The 17,207-nt window shown below is 41.7% G+C and overlaps 1 protein-coding gene across 3 annotated transcripts in view; it reads right to left on the bottom strand.

The window, feature by feature from the left end:
• The window catches only part of LOC310963228 (partitioning defective 3 homolog), a 365,271-nt gene that overhangs the window by 123,863 nt on the left and 224,201 nt on the right, over window positions 1-17,207 (bottom strand). For 2 of the 3 annotated variants that reach the window (XM_083935934.1, XM_083935935.1), the window contains exons 16-17: window positions 14,936-15,122; window positions 3,950-4,110 (exon numbers count right to left, since the gene is read on the bottom strand). In XM_083935934.1, the coding sequence (XP_083792060.1) occupies window positions 3,950-4,110; window positions 14,936-15,122 (348 nt within the window). The remainder of the gene's footprint in view (window positions 1-3,949; window positions 4,111-14,935; window positions 15,123-17,207) is intronic. The other variant, XM_083935936.1, reaches the window with a different exon arrangement.

Genomic DNA, 17,207 nt, shown 5'->3' with positions numbered 1-17,207 from the left:
GAATAACAAGGTCATCACTTCCATCAGTGACTAGGCTCCATTAGTCTATCTTAATGTTTGTTTTCAACCAAAGTGAATGTTATTTTTCTGCATAAATGTAATATCACGTCTGATATGGTATGGCATGATACATCACGTTTTTTTATTTCTCTCAGATACCCATGTAAACAACAGGCAAAAGGCATGTTAGCTTCCAATTAGTGGTCTCAAAAGTCACTCAAAAATATCACCTCATCAACCATTTATCAGCTCTTTCTGTGTTAATTTCATGGAGTGAATGCACATGCTCCAAACAGCCCGACTATGATGGATCAATTGCAATGAGCTGAAGAGGCCAACTGGCAATGGATGTCTCTCTGTTGCAAATACCACTCCATTGCCTGGCTCCCTCCAGCCCTACACAACTCCTGGAGTAATGAGTATTTTCTTCAATCATTTGCACTGCAGAACGAGCACAATGGCACAGGTTTCCACATTAGTTGCCAAGACTCTATTCAACGCCATGCAACTCTCTCTCAGCAATATGAAAAACCTCTTTTGATCATGCTGCAATTACCTCAAACAACTCTCTCCTCCGTATGCATCTAAAGGTGCCAAGATCACACAGCCAATAATGGGTGGTTATGAGCTGGTTATGGAGAAAGTGTGGGGCGGCTATTCCAATCTCTATTATTGACCCATTGAGCCAGCTGAACAATCATGGTGGCTCATCGTAAAAATGTTGACAGTATTGCGCTGGCCCAGGTTGCTTGCCTCCGTTGGTTGTTGTGCTGCAGTAAATCTCATCTGCGACTGTTAAAGAGTGTAAACTAGCAGGAGTGGTTAGTGCCTCCTGTACCAGTTTACTGAGTACATGCAAAGCAGAAAGAGACAGAATCCCAAAGTGCAGATAAGGAATAGTTTGGAAATGGTGATGTAAGTAGAGCAGATATTACACTCTGTGCAAGGGCCTGTCAATCATGAGGCTTACAAGGCAAAGTGGCTGGAATGTGCTAATGTATTGCTGCCAGCCGTGGCACCACATGTCTCTTTCTTCCCTTTTCTTCCCTCAATCAATCTTGTTCCCCATCTAAATGGGATTGAACCACGGGGTGTCTGACCAGTTTAGCCTATTTCAACAATGATGGGCTTCAAAGTCTTGAAAATCCATCTGCTGATGTGATTTGCGAGCACCTGGAACATGATTAAAAGGAGGGACAAAAATACCTAGTGACAGAATGAAATGAGAGTCTGCAAGGTATAACATTGTTGAGCATGTTAACCGTTTAGTCAGGGTAGCTTTGAAAGCACAGAGCAGCTTTATTAATGTGTTAATGGAAAGTAGATAGATATGCTTGCACCTGCTAATTCACCTAACTTCTGAGGACAAACTTTAATGTCCAACAGCGTGCCATAGAAAAGGCTTCAGGATAAATGCTGGCACTATGTGTTCAATTAATTTTCAACTCTATTAAACATTATCCATTTTCATTGTGTCGACTTTGATGATATAATTTCATTAAAATAATTAACATACTGTAGCAGTGTGCGCCTTTGAGATAAATGGAACGTATGACATCAGATTCGTACCAAATCAGAGTATGTAGCTTTCATTTTGAACACACACTAGAGCTCACATTTCATGCATTGACTGAAACATTTCTCCTCTGGGAACTCATGTCAGTTACTAGAGTTATTATACGAGAGGAACAAGTGAGTTATTTCCCTGCACCATCTGAACGCTGTGATATTCTTACTGATGGATTATAAGTTGATATTAGTAAGGATTTCTGTCAGCAGCATATTTCACAAACTCAATTGGGCCCCGCAAGACGTGGAGAGAAGTCTGATTCGAATTACATCTAATAACACAGACACTAATTGTGAGAACTAAGACATAATTCGACAATAATAGAGGCTAGGTTCGTAAAACATCGATAACACTGACTATCCAAAAAGCGTAGAGCTAGACCAGTACAATATAGGCCAGTCGATGTTACTGGCCGATATCGGCCTATCACACACGTATCGGTATCTATCAGCAACGGTGTATATTGTATGTCTCTGTATCCTCATTGTTCATTTCGAGAATAAGTTGACAATGAAAAAAAGTACGTATAATATTGTATAAATATTCTTCAATATAGTTGCTTGTGTAAGAAAGCAGCCTTCTGAGCACCTTTGCATCCTCATATCTGTGCAAAATCCACATAGTTCGGGCCACTGAGCTCAGTTCTGTGGGATCCAGCTTCACTGTACTAGCCCTACCCTTTGTATTCACCATCAGCCACCGTATCTTTTATCAGAACATTTTTCCTCTCTAAAATCATTATCAATATTGGTTTTAAAAAATGACATATTGGTCAAGCTCTAAAAGAGAAGGACGGTGTTTTCTGAGCAGATAAACTGCTGTTTTCCAGAACTAATCAAATTCACAAATATATGCTGATGCCACTTTCGAACAATTAAGAAGCTTTCTGATCAAATTCCTTGATAAAATGTGCATTTGCAATAATGAGAAGGCCATCATTGAGCGATCTCAGCATCCTGTCCATTCTCCTCACTTCCTGTCCTCAGTTATATCCAATTATATTTATATTTGACACTAAGAACATAATGGAACATATGAAACCTATCCAATGGGTTTCAACTAATATCTTTCTCCTAAGCATCATTCTGCTGAAGGTTTGTGTTGTCTGAGCAAACTTTGTCCACCCTCAAAACTTTTCTACAAAGGGTAGGGCTAGTACAGTGAAGATGGACCCCACAGAGCTGAGTGCAGTGGCCCGAACCAGACCAGTCTATGGGAGAGTCAAAGATTTCTGCAGGTCTCTGGGCTCCATGTGGAATAGAGTTGGCTGTTATCTGTTATGATTAGCCAGTGATCCGAGAGAAGGCAGCGTCAGCTTCAGCCTCAGTGGGAGAAACTCTGAGCTCACATCTTCTACCTTAGATACAGACTGTGTATTTGTGGGTGTGTATCTCACTGGCCTTACCATCATTAGACAGTCACTAAAGAGGCTGTTGTGCTCTTCATTCTTGTGTTTTACCCATGCTCCACTGGACACAGAGCCATGGGAGATGGAGGTCAAAAAAGGGAGAAGTGATGGCTGGACAGGACTGAAAGGAGTGTGTGTGTGTCTGTGTGTGTGTGTGTGTGTGTTTGTGTGTGTGTGTGTGTGTGTGGGGGGGGGGGGTTCTCCATTTCCCTAGTGTTGTGTCTGAAACAACCGGATAAGGTGAGAGACTCTGAGTGCTTGAGAAGTGACAGGTTACAGTGAGATCTAGTCCATCAACAGGGAATGGTCAAATCATACAAGTTTTACTTTTACAGTTTCACTTCTTACAAACCCACAGACATACTCGAATGCCAAAATTGTGACCCAAGCTCTCTCTTATAAACATTCAGCACGGCCCAGCTTTCTGGTTCTGCTATGACCTAGTGTACTTGCCATGATTTGAGAGATTACTACAAACATTTCAGGTGAATTTACTTTCAGGTGGTTTTCCCTGCAGATATAGATAAAATAATAAAATAAAGTGATGTAAATAATCTGGCTTAACTGTTTCCTCAATTACAACCTGCCTGGTCATCTGACTGCTTGTGTTTTTTGCCCTGTCAGACTTTATCATAGTGATGTCGCCACAATGTCGTAATGACGACCATCACTGTGGGAATACTGAACTGTAATAAACCGCAATTGTGTTTTAAAGGAAACCTTTTGGTAAATATTCTTATTCACTTTATTGCAGAGATGCCTGAGAAGATTGATACCACCCTTTTGGCTGAATGCTAAATATGGATCTACCCCCAGCAACAGGCTAACTTAGGTTAGCACAAAGACTAGAAAGAGGCGGAAATAGCTTACCAGCACCTCTGTGTTTATGTTGTGCCAAAACCAATGTTTAAAAATGACACTTTACCATTTTATCTCTTGGCCAGGACCAGTGTGTAAAGCATAGCATTTACCTAGATCCATGCTCTTGGACTTGCGCGTCTTGATGATCTCCAGCTCAGCAGGGTTTTCATATTGTTTGGTGCGTTTTTCAGACATGCTCTGGCGGCCGAAGCCCTCCCTCTGGAATGAACCGTCGGGGTCTGCGTCTGCGTCTGGACTGAGTGAACTGCAGCTCAAAAGGAAGAAAGAAAGTATTATAATGAGACATGGCAAATGCAGGGTCATTCCAAAAGCAAACCATTTAATCCAATTATTATCCAGTTAAATATATATATATTGTTATCATCTGCATTGAGTTGCAGTTATACTGCTGGGGGGCATCCTTATAATAAGACTGGGAGATTCAGTCTACCTATTAATATTCATGCATCCCCAAACCTCAGTCCAAAACACTGCTTTACTATCAGATAACGAGCATCAAAATTCAATACTCACACACAGTCAGTTTCAATCCTTCATTTCAATGACTATTCTAATCAAGGACAACTCCACCTCTGCTGCGTGGGATCAGAACATGCTACAATTGGTTAGACGAGTCCTGGCTAAGATGTGTGATACCCCAGTGAGGTGAGGGTGCTCTGGGGTCATAGCCACTCAATAACCCCCCTCCTCCTATACGTCTGGAGCATTGGCAGAGCCCGGCCCACCATAGTGTTGAGATCCTCTATCTCTGTCTGGATCTTAATTGAAAATCGGAGGGGAGTGTGGAAGGCAGGCTGGGAGAGGGGCATCGGTATTTGCATGCATAAGAGTGCATTTAAAATTAAGGTGAGGACATCTTTCCATTTGAGGGGAGACGGATGGGGAGGAGGTGCAGACATGATGGAGTCGAGTATACGTTATATGCATGAGAAGGCACTGTTTCCTTTGTTCTGTTGATGATCATACATTATAACCATTAAAGGGTGTTTGTAATTTATACCTCTAGAGATCCTTTAGGACACTGAAATCTTACACCAGACATTTCATCAAATGATGAAAACCATTCAGTTATAAAGTGGAGCAGTAAGTAGGGATATGTTTTTTGACAATGCATTCTCAATGGAGCTCCTTCAAGTGCCTTTCAATATTTCTAATATCACTTAACAGCAACTGCAGAGCTGCTGGCACTTCTTTGCATGCAAACAATTCTTATTTGGCTTGTCAACCCTGTTTAACGAAAGCGCTGCTTCGCGTGTCACCGATGGGCCGGCGTCACTTTGCTGTCGACCGTACCTGACAATCCCAACTAAGATCGGAACATCTCACAGGACCAACTCCGGTAGACAAGGGAAGAGAAGGAGGTGGAGCAGGAAGAGAGGAATGACAGCACAGATGTATTATTCATTTATTCATCATCCCTTGCTATTCTCCTCTCATCATCAAGCCCACAAAAAACAGCCTGCCCTCTCTTTTTCTCTCTCCGTAAATGTCATCTGTCGAAGCGTGACTGAGACGGCGCGGGAGAGAAAGGACGCATTTTCAGCCTGAATTTAGATTTTATTCACCCTTGCCAGTATTGTGTGTGTTTTTTTTTTGGTAAAATCAACACCCGTAGAACAAAGACAAACACAAGTGCGAGGCCAGCAGGTGTGATCATGCACAGCCCTGTCTCACAGGTACAGACTGTTGGCGAGTATGTGACCATTTGTGAGAGCAATTACAGACACAGGTAGTTGGGATGAATCAGAATGCAGCTTGTCTGAGCAAAATCTGTGAGAAATCTGTGGGCAGCAACAGTGAAGTTCAGAGGGACAGCCCAGCGGTGGTGTAAATGAACTCAGTAGGACTTATCTTCTGTTGGTTTAAGCTGCTCCCCATTCTAACACTGCCTCTGCTTTACTTTGCTTCATACAGAGCAATGACTAAATGCCCAGGTTGGGGATCCAGGGTCACTCATTCCTTCAAGCTCCACCTGCTGTACCAACTTGCAGCTAAGGCAGGCAACAATTCCTACCTGTGAGCCCTTGTCACAGGTTGCAAATGTCTTTGAATAAAAATAGTTTCAGCAACACAATACAAGCCAGGGAATGCGTGTGCTACTCCACGTACTAAAGGCATGGCGAAGCTAGTATTAATACTATATATATATATTCTACTTAAAGCTGGAACACAAAGATTCACAGCTACCGCAGTCCATTAAAAGACATGCAGCACTCAATTATATATCTCATATTCACATTCAACTGGCTATTAATTTTCCCATAGGAATGTTCATAATTAGATACTGCTTTGAAAGTCTCTTTGCTGATCCAGATTCTTCTTTCGCTCAACGAGCCAATTGGTAGAGCGAAAAGCCAATTTCAGGACCTTAACTGGATGAGTCTATGAGCGTGAGACCGATGCTGGACTTGGATGACCGTTGAATTTCTCCCTTCTACATACTCAATAGATGGAAATAAAAAATAGGCTGATCATGTGACCGCCTCCCAGACAAGTTAAATAATCTCCAGAGTGACACAATTTCCTCTTCAGACCGACCAACCCGTCCACGCCTCTGGCCTATCTTTAATAGTGGGCCCAATCCATTTGGATAATACATTCCCTCATCTGTCCTTCTATAACTAGTGTTTAAAAGCAATTTCCACAATTCCGAGCAGATGCTTTCCCCTCGTTCAAAGTCCCCCCATCATCTAAAATTAACTAGCGCTGAGGATTGCTCACAGGCAAATCCACAGCTTTAACTTGCATTTCACATCAACGCGTTCCTGTCTTTCTCGCAAGGAAGTTAAATGTGTCAAACTGCACATTGGCCTTGTTGCTAAGTGGTGTGTGCTAAAAGCCGTCTGTGCTCACAATCTACCTTGGTTAATTATGACTTCATCTTTTTTTTTTTACTTCTCAACCCTTCTGACCCTCATTTAAGATCGACCCCAAAGAGGGAACTCTCAAAAGCCTCTTCTACTTCTTAGAAAGGTGCACCTCGGATTGATCGACTAGCGGGGGGCTGTGTGCATTAGTTTCAGCACCCCAGAGAGGGGGCAAGAGGTGCAGAGTCCCGGTAAGGTGCATCTAAAATGGTCTCCTTTAGAGGTCTGGAGGAGGCTGATTCAGTTGACCGCATGGATGCCTAGCTGGGCCAAGGGGCTCAGAGCTGCCGTCAATCATTGCATACAGCTCTACATGAGAAGTCAGTGCAAAGGTGTGTCCTGCTGGCATGTGCTCCAGCAGACACTAGATGGTTGAAATAATTCATACGTTGAAAAAATAGTGAACAGAGAGGTCCTTTCTTCCATCGTGAACATGAATGTTCTGTAAAAAGTCTGTTACCACTTTTATTTCACTCGCATAATTGAGACTATAAAACATTTGACTTGACTTTAGCCGTTTCTCACCAGTGGGATGGGAACAAGGGGTGCAGTAATACACTGACAACTATGCACACTATGTCTGGTGCCAATTATCCGTGTTGCTATGTTCGATTTTACCCCCCCCCCCCAAAAAAAAGAGAGGCAATCGTTCAGGACACCCTCACCTGCAGAGTTCCCTGGCAGTATCCACGGTTGCGCCGCGGTCTCATTCCCCAAAATTAATGAAGAGAACAGACCAGTTACCTGAAGGCAAGGTTCAGCTCAGCTCACATCGTATAATTATATGGCCTATCGTTTATGAGGTTAGTGAGGATAGAATAAAGGCAGGTATAAAACTTGTGAAGTCTGGCTGATTCTGATTTTAAGCCTCACTCCAGATTTGTCTGTTAAAACCAGACGAATATGACTTCTCACCTTTCAAGACTTTAATGACAGTGTAACAGTACCAAACGTGTGGATATGTGTGGTTTGGTTTCATGGACAAACACACATGAGCAGCAGCCACTAGTCTCTTTTCTCTGCCCTAACCTATCATCACTGAACAACAGCTTTTTGCTTATACATTGGTTGGTTAATAGCTTGTTTGATTGCTTAAACATACAGTATGTGTCTGCAGGGGGAGTATCTGCTGCATTCGAGGTCTGTCCAAATATTTTTTCTTGCACATGAATGTAGCGCTGGGGTGCGCAAGAATTCTTAAGAACCAGCTAAATCGTTTTTTTATTTTTTATTTTCATGAAAATCTGTGCTTGGTGGGAAACGGCTATTAACCTGGGTAAAAAAAGACTATAAAATGGTTCCATCAGTGCCACAAAGAGGAGCGGCTGCACCTGTGATTTACTGTAATCTCCATTTAATTGTGATGAAGTTGCTTTGCAGAGACACGGAGTGACAAAAGTAGATTCTGCAATTGTACTGCACTGAACTGACATACTGTGTGTGGGCAAAGAACATATTTTGGTGTGTGTGGCAAGAGTGTGTGTGTGTGTGTGTGTGCCCAGGTTACTTTGGCATCACTCCTGCTGAGATTCACCAACACCCCTGTCACGGTGAGGCTGTGTAGGGCACGCACACACACATAGTAAAACAGGAGATTAACACACTCAAGGTGAGCGCAGAAATAAAAGCATGTATGACATGCTTGTAGCCATGGCGCACCACTGAGACATGGTAAATATTCATAAAGCTAGAGGAGACCATTAGCATTTAAGGAAAAACAATGCCTGCAACTCACATGTGTGTGTGTGTGTGTGTGTGTGTGTGTGTGTGTGTGTGTGTGTGTGTGTGTGTGTGTGTGTGTACTAACCTTGTGTTAAAGTCACTACCACCTTAAATTGACATATAAGACTAGGCAACAAGTGTGTGTGTGCATGCATAACAGGGCTGTTTTCATTTATCTGTCGTTATGCTAATAGCTTGATGCTAAAAACACATGTGCTTAATAGAGCACATGTGATTCTTAGTTATATTACTGATGACAGAGACTGTTAGGTAGTCAACTGAAGTAGGCAGTCTGCCTGCAATGTTAGTTTGGAAGTTTGTTTGTTCCCGTCTATGCGGACCTTTTCCACTTTATATGTTAATTTGTGAAATTGTTTACCAGCCAATGTGTATCTAAACACTCGTGAGACTGAGGGGGTCTGTGCAGCAGTGTGTGTGGATGAGTGTGTATGTTTGTCAGGAGTCCTTTCCCGTCTTTGTTGGTTGACAGACTATGTCAGAGGCTGCCTGGGAAATGATGTTTCCTCCTGTGACTCTCTCCCTTTCCATTTCTCCTCCCTTTCATCTTAATGAGAAATGACACCTATCCTCTACTCTGTCTACTCTGTCTGCTCCATCCAGGTCCAAGCCATGGGGAAAGTGGAAGTATACTCTTATCAGGGTTGTGACAGTGCCCCTAGTGGTCCAGATGGAGGAGTGACTTCTACCACCTCAACTGTCCTGTGACCTCACACATCCAGAAGCTCGACTTTTTTAGATTAGGTTTTATGACATAGGTCCAACGAATACAATTTTATTAAACCAACATGACACTTTTCTTAGATTTGACTCATTAGAGGTAAAGAATTGAGGCTTGTGAGAAGTTTTAGATGAAAAGTAAGTATCCTTTCAAGGTTATTTTGAAAAGATTTGGGATTTTTGGACTTTCAAATGACAACAATGATTCATATTCGGTGTTAACTCCATGATTTAATCATTGGTCAAAATCATTGGCCCTGCAGGCTGAAACCCAAGAGCTTCCAAAAGAGAACAGATGATAATCATAAAATCAAATCAATCATATAAATAACATATAATTGGTTAAAACTACCTTATTACTCATATCACAAGGGGGCATTATCGGATTTTCACCGCACATTCATCCTTTCGTCTTGCAGGCAGGCAAACTTAATTCAGGCAGTATGCAGGGCAGCCATGATAACAGTGGTTGGTAAGGTAATAGCAGCCTGTGTGCCACAGGCTGGCTGCTAGTTAGTTCTTGGCTCCCAGTAATGTTGCATAACGCCTTCTAAACTTCAGACGGATAAGCATGTGGCGGACACCACTGGCTTTTTTATGCACTTCAACTCAGAGAACTCTGCACCCTCGGCTCCTGCCCTTAAGTTAGAAATCTGTGTGTTCTGGTGCAGACCTTACTGCTGTGAGTGCAACATGGTGTAAAAATAATTTTACCCTTTTGAATAATTCAACACAATATTTTAACAGTTTATTTTCAAGTGTTTGTGTGTGTATTATTCTGCTGTGGAAAATGAAGGATGAACATATATATATGTTTTCTACCTGTCCTAACTATTATACTTGTCTTCAACTAAGAAGCTGCTCAACATAACGGGCCACAGCAAATTAATGGCACAGAAAATGACATGAAAAGCCTTTTGCCCAGCGGTTTCGTATCGAGTTGAAATTGAATATCTGTGTCCTCTCATGCGCACAGGCGAGGATGATAAAAACAAACGCTCTGTGCAGAGAAAGTACTGACAGCTGCTGATACTGAGGACAAGTAGATGAGACGGACAGGACGGACATCCATCTAAGGAATGACGGCACATTTATAACAAAGTAAGTGTTCAACATCAGCACCTATATTATAAGTATTTATGTTTGAGTCAACAGCAGCTCATCAAACTGTTTATCCTGCTGTAATATCATTTCCATGCAAGTTTAAGTTTTAACTGTAGAAAATGTACTACATCTGTACGTTGTTTGTTCTAAGCACAATATGCAAACATAAACATAACATATGTAACCAGGGCAGCCCCTCTCTGGTAGTATGTTCCTGCCTGGCTCACATTTACAGAACAATGAAGCTCCCAATCTTACTAATCATACTCTAATAACATTTACAAAACGACAACTAAAACCTTTTGAACTGTACAGAAATGATGTGGGGAAACTGTAAACTTCTGTTCACACATTACTGTGTAATTACATGAGCGTAACAGTCTTGTATGAAGTTATAGTAAACTGTAATTTCAAGAAACTGGGTAAATAAAGTGCTATTAAAGGGTGCTAATGTTGCATTTCAATGGATTATGTTTTGGATTATGTTTTGAGACCATATAAGTGGTAGTTTTATTATGCTTTTCTTCCAAAGTACAGTTGGACTTATTGTGCAGCACCCAAATGAAAAGACATGCAGCACACTGTGGGTCCAGGGAATACAATAGCATGAGGAGGCAGAGAGGTTCTGTTGTTCTCAGTCTCTCAAAGAGCATCATCTTGAAAGTCAAGTTGTTCATAGGTAAGGGCTTTACACTCCTTGTGCTGGTTGTATACTGATCCTGAGCAAGGGACTTTTCTTTTGGTGTTACATTGCAAGGAAATACTTTTAAAAGCTATTCTGTCTATGAAGGACACAGTTGATGGCCTTGATGAGGATTAAAAACTACAAAGGGAGCATTTTTATCAAAGGGTTGATAAATGGTGGTGCAGTGCTGACTTAACTGTAGGACAAGCAACTCCTTAACACTGAACATCTTTAAAGGGTATATCTGATTGTTAAAAACTATTTCTGAGATCTTGATTGAAGTTTCTAACTTGCGCACTAACTGTGCCACAAGAAAAAAAGTTAGAGGGCTCAAAAACACCCTGCAACTGCACTTTGTCAACTGCTGGGAAGAAAACCAGGTGGAAACTAGCATCATCCCTTCTGCATCTCAGACCAATATGCTTGTATTAGAGCTGCCATGATTATACATTGTGTTTCTGACACTGGTGCAAATTCCATTCAGGAGAGAAAACCCTTTCATCTTCTTGTTTATCTAGATTAGTCTGCAAAAACCACTATATGAACCGGTGTGTGTTATCTGTTTTACTGTAAATCATTGAGACGTGGTTTTTCCTGTTTGGCTTTGGATTCAAACTAATGAAGGAGGAGGAAGACACGGCAAAGGGAATTAATGTGACAGGTCAGGACCCAGTGCTCAAATGAACTTAGCGCAGAAATGCAAAGTAATAACTTACATCCTTTATTTATCCAGTGAAACCTGACAAAAGACACATGCTGGTTTCCATCAACGTCTTGAATCAGCCAAACCACAACCTCTTCCTGAACCTAACCAAGATGTTTTGTTGCCTTAATCTAACCACGTCACGTTAAGCTCTTTTCACATATGAATCCTGGAAAAATGGGCATCATTCACCCACCATTCTTAAGAAGAATGTTTTCTTATTTAGGATTTGTTCTTAGGTAAGAAACACATCTATGCATACTCAACAACACTGTTAGACACACTTGTGTGCTGACATAGATGTCTTGATTATCTCAGGTTTGTAGTGCATGTATGAAAACTTTAGTTTTGTTATAATACAGAATAGGACTCCCAGAGAGTTAAAACGGCACAGTAAAGAGTTCCTGGCCAAACTAGCAGCAACTGTTACCATGTGAAAAGATGCTAAGAGCCTTCTACATCTATAGTGGGTCTAACAGGTCCCTTCTAACTATCTATGAGGATGATAACCACTGGTAATGCAGCCCATTCAATGGAGCGATAACACTAAACCTGGTGGTCTGATTTGAACCAGCATCCAGCGTCTATTCACAAGCCATTTTTAATAAGCTCTATACTACCACCATCAAGCTCATAAGAAGGATGCATATTAACAGTAATACTAATAAAACAGTTTGTAATACAGCGGCAACAAATAAAAGCTTGGATGTTTGTACATTACCATTTTAACAGAGACCTAAAAGCATGGAGCAGTATTATGTATTGCCTGTTTTATGATCATTTGAGGCCTGTGAAGCTGATGTGGTACAACAATGGTTCATAAGGACAGCTCTAAGTACATGCCAGACGAGGCGGAACAGGCGGATGTCTTCACAAAGTAAAATATGAACCCACAAGATACATGTATGCACACAAACAGAACACACCCATTAGATTTTGGCTAAGGGATGTCAAGAAAAAAACTAGGTCAATGGATGTGTCTTGTGTGAGGTGGGATTTCTGCCTTCAATACAACAATTTATGTCACTGGCCTACAAGTTAACACGTGGGCCATCACTCACTAGAAACCTGCTGAGGAGAGGACTGAAACAGAGGGAATTATTATAGGAGAAGAGATAAGAGTGTATATTTACAAAATTCTACAAGAGTTGGTGGGTGGTTATAATACAATTGGGTCTTTAAATTGATTTCTATTTCATTAGTCATTATTTATTTTATAATAACCACAACCAGATGCTAATTTGACCTTTTGATCACCCCCACATTAAGAGAGTAAAGTAAGCCAGGATTAAATTAATTTTACAAGCCAACTGGTTCGCTATTACATGTTTGAACAAAGTCGAATAAAGCCCCGGTACTGTTGAAAAGAAATGAATTAATATAGCGAAATAAAAGAGCAGAGAGAGAGAAAATCTGAGTCTGTTAAATTCCACCGGGTGAAAAAAGGACAAGAAGAAAAAGAGCCTGAATTACAATTACTTTACAAGCCAACCAGCCACATTTGTGCTTTGGGTATGCACTGTAGGTGTATAGCTGTGGCCTTGGCAAGGCGCCTCCCATGAGGAAAGGAAAGCTGCATAATACTGGAGGCCAGAGGTGAGACTTCCACGGCTCTGCACAATACATATTCAGTACGTACTGGGCCCTGGCTGCAAGAGCTTAATTAAAAAGTAACAGTTCCAATACATTGGAGCATGGCTGACCTAGTATGCCTGTTAACACTCTCTCTCTCTGTGTGTGTGTGTGTGTGTGTGTGTGTGTGTGTGTGTGTGTGTGTGTGTGTGTGTGTGTGTGTGTGTGTGTGCGTGTGTGAGTGTGTTTGGATGTCGGGAGTACTTGAAAAGGAAAACGAAAAACAGTAAAAGTCAGTCAGGAAAGGATACACATTTGCTGGGTTGTTGCAGCTGTTAGCATTCGAGTGAAAGGGAATGTGTGTCATGTGTGCGCTTGCGTGTGTGTGTGTGTGTGTGTGTGTGTGTGTGTGTGTGTGTGTGTGTGTGTGTGTGTGTGAGTGTGTGTGAGTGTGTGTGTTTGTGTGTGTGTGTGTGTGTGTGTGTGATGTGTGAGTGTGAGCATGTGCATGTGACTTTGAGGACATAAATTATTCACAATAACCCCAGACAGTGGTTTATAGCACACTTCTGTCTTGTGTGCACGACATGCATGTACACGAGTGTGTGCGCGTCTGCGTCGAATGTGCATGTGCGTGTGTAAATGGTGTGCAAGGGAAGTTTGAGCCATATGCTGTGGACCTAATCCACTACGACGGCCCTCTGACATCACATGAACAACAGGCATGCTGAGTAAATCTACCCATTTATAATAAATGAGAGCGACGGTGAGAGAGAGACTGTCTCTGGGGAAAAAGAAATAAAAATACTATGAAATTAATAAATAAACTGAGCCTCTCTCTTTGTGGCAGCCGGCATTTCAACTTGAAAAAGAAAACGAAAAAAAATCCAATCGTTGGTTCTGTTGCACCATGCGGCCACCAGCCAATCATGAGACAGAATAACAGTCTTTATGAGATGAAAATGACTCACTATAAATAGCAAAAAACGCAGCGTTGGTAACAACCTACGTTTAGTGAAAAAGCCGTCCCTTGTTATTCAGACAGGAACGAAGACATGATTGGATGTCTTGTCTTAACATTTCTTGTACCTGTACGCTGCAATCATGCAGGAAATGCCATGAGTAAGTTCAGAGTAGGTTATTACATCTTTAAGGATGAACATATTTAACTTCCTGTGCTAAAAGGCAGCTTTTATGTGACAACAACAAAAGACAGAGCTGTGCTGTTCTACCAGAATCTCTTTTTTCTTCTTGATCTGTAATGGTTCCTCTGCTTAACTGGTCGTGTCCTTAAAGAGACTTAGTTCTCTGACAAGGTTGATGAGCCCTGGCTTCATATTTTATTATGAGGGGGCTGTAGGCGGGCTGCAGAGGCACGCTGAAATCCCATGAGGGGTTGGGGTTGGAGAGATTTTTTACCCACAGTCCGACTGCTGCTGGGTCATCCATTATTTATCACACACACACAGAGTCCCACGTCCTTTGCCATGTATAGTATGCATTCACTCGCACCTTACTCTCACAACTCTGTGACAGTCATAGAAGCTCAACGACCAGCAGGAACCCTCACACACCCTCCTGCACATCGTAACTGACAAAAACACCCTGCTTCCTTCTACATAGGACCAGTCTGAAGTCCATCGAGTTAAACATAACGAAACGCTAAAACAAACCCGCTGCTCACCATTCATTCTGATCAGGCAGCTCGTGGATCCAGGGCACCGGGTTCTCTCCCACAAAACCCATGTCATCGTGGGAACTGGAGGATGATTGGTCGGAAAGGTGGGCAGGAAGCAGGGGCGGCCTATCATCTTCGATCATCACTATGTCATCCTGCGGCATGTTCACAGTCGGAGAGAGCTGGTAGTTCACTGGGAGTGAGAGAGGGGGGGAAGAGAGAGATAAGATAACATGGCACCAATAGTCAAGTTTTTTCTTAAATTAGTGTTATCTGATAATAAGTGTGACAATGTCAGACTGAGAAAATGTTCAAACACTGAAACACAGTATGCACACATTCCTCCACAGACATGTTTGTGTAAACAAAATCATTTTATCTTACTTTAGTAATTACCAAGATAATAGTATATACAGAGATAACTCTGGCCCGGATTATTGCACTATGGAGTTTTCATATCAGGACATGCCTGAAGGACACCCACATTCCTCGCTGCTTATAAGGTGCAGTTTTACCAAATTAATGCATATAATGATGCTGTAAGACAAGACTAGACCAGCTAAAAGGTAGCAGCAGGATCATACTGCTCATGAAAATACACAGACCAAAATGACAGGACAAAGAGGTCATCAAGACTCACTGGACAAGAGATGCAATAATATGTATATTATCCAAAACCCATCTCTTAGTGTCACAGACAGAAGTTGTAGACCTGAGAAGTTGTATCCATTCTCTTTCATTCTTCTCCAAGGACAAATATGAGCAGAAGAAGAGCTCCTCTGATCTGTATTCTCTGCTGCCTGAACCTCCCAGCTGAGGACTTGTCTGAATCGCTCCTTTGCTGCTCCTCGGGAGTCAAAGTCAATGGGGAATGTGCTGCTTTGACTTGACTGGCACTCAGAACCAAGGGCAGGAGAAGGGTTGTTCAACGGCATGAGAAGTGACAATACAGAGGTGGAAGATTCACTCAGTCTGATCAGCGCTTGACTTATTCATGGCGTAGACACACGAAAACAAAATCCACGACAAGTGCCTAGATCACACTTTAACAACACATGCTTGCTATTAAACATAGGTTTAAAGAAATGCTGGACTTCCTTTGGCCTTTGCTTTTGTTTCAATTATCAGAGAGCTGTTTTTCAAATTAAATAGCTTAGGAACAATTGTGTGTAATCACCAACAGCAGACAACAATATTTACCCTGGCAGGGTCCCAACATGAATCTAAGAGGCATTTAATTTCACTGGGGCCCGACGAATGATAAATGCACATTGCGGAAGAAAATCTGAGCACCAATCAGCAGCAATCAACGCAGCAATGAGGTGTATAGGGGAGATTAGTTATTTGCAGGGGGGAAAAACATTTATAAGGAACACAAAGATGCAAAACAAAACAGCTGTGAAGGGGAAGACCCCCCCCCCCTCCACCCCCACCACCGCGGGAGGGAAAAAAGCACTGAAGTCAAACAACAAAAGAGAAAATCAAACAGTCATTTTGTACATTGTTGGTTATTCTTCATATGTGCCAGGAGTCTTTTCAGTGGCAGGTGATGACAGAGATGTATTATAGCTTATGTGAATACATGTTCCATAAGCACAAATGCATTGTTTCAGTGAATACATTAAATAGTATCGCTGATCTGCTATTTTACTTTGCAAGTACTAGATTTGTTTCTTCAGCTTACAAGCCTGATGATTGTTATTTTATTCCCATGACGCCAAACTTCCATTCAGCGTATGGCAAGTTGCTTTACTAGACTAGAAAACTTTCCCAAAGCCTGCTCTTGAACAGTTACGCATCTGTTGATCGATTCCTTTGGAAGCCTCATCCCCTTGTCTATGCACTGCTCAGCTAAACCAGTTAAGATGGCAGCCAACACTGTACAGGTGAAATGAAGGCCATTTCTCACTTGGGCAGCTTGACAGAGAACCATGGGTAATTGAATTCACCCGGTACTGTAAATCAGCAGTACTAGAGTAATGACAGTGATAAACTCCAGGAAGTCGGTTAGACTAAGCTGGGCCTATCACTTTCATAGCAGGGAGACCAAGTGGGAAGAAGTGAAATTATACTGTAGCTGAGTATCATTATTCCTTATTCATCTTTAATCATGTTTTCTTTAGATCATTACATGTGACATGCACTTTTGTTTTATGAAAAAAATACAGAGACAATAGTTTGGGTTTGACCTTTAATCCATCCAATGGAATGAAGTTTCATTTTGACATTTTCTCAGCTCTAAGAAAAACTGATGATGGTGAAATGTGCATATGGTAAA

The sequence above is a fragment of the Echiichthys vipera genome (genome assembly GCF_963691815.1).
Source record: "Echiichthys vipera genome assembly, chromosome: 21".
Taxonomy (NCBI): Eukaryota; Metazoa; Chordata; class Actinopteri; order Perciformes; family Trachinidae; genus Echiichthys; species Echiichthys vipera.
Note: the sequence above shows the minus strand (reverse complement) of the source record. Positions and strands in the feature narration are given on the sequence as shown.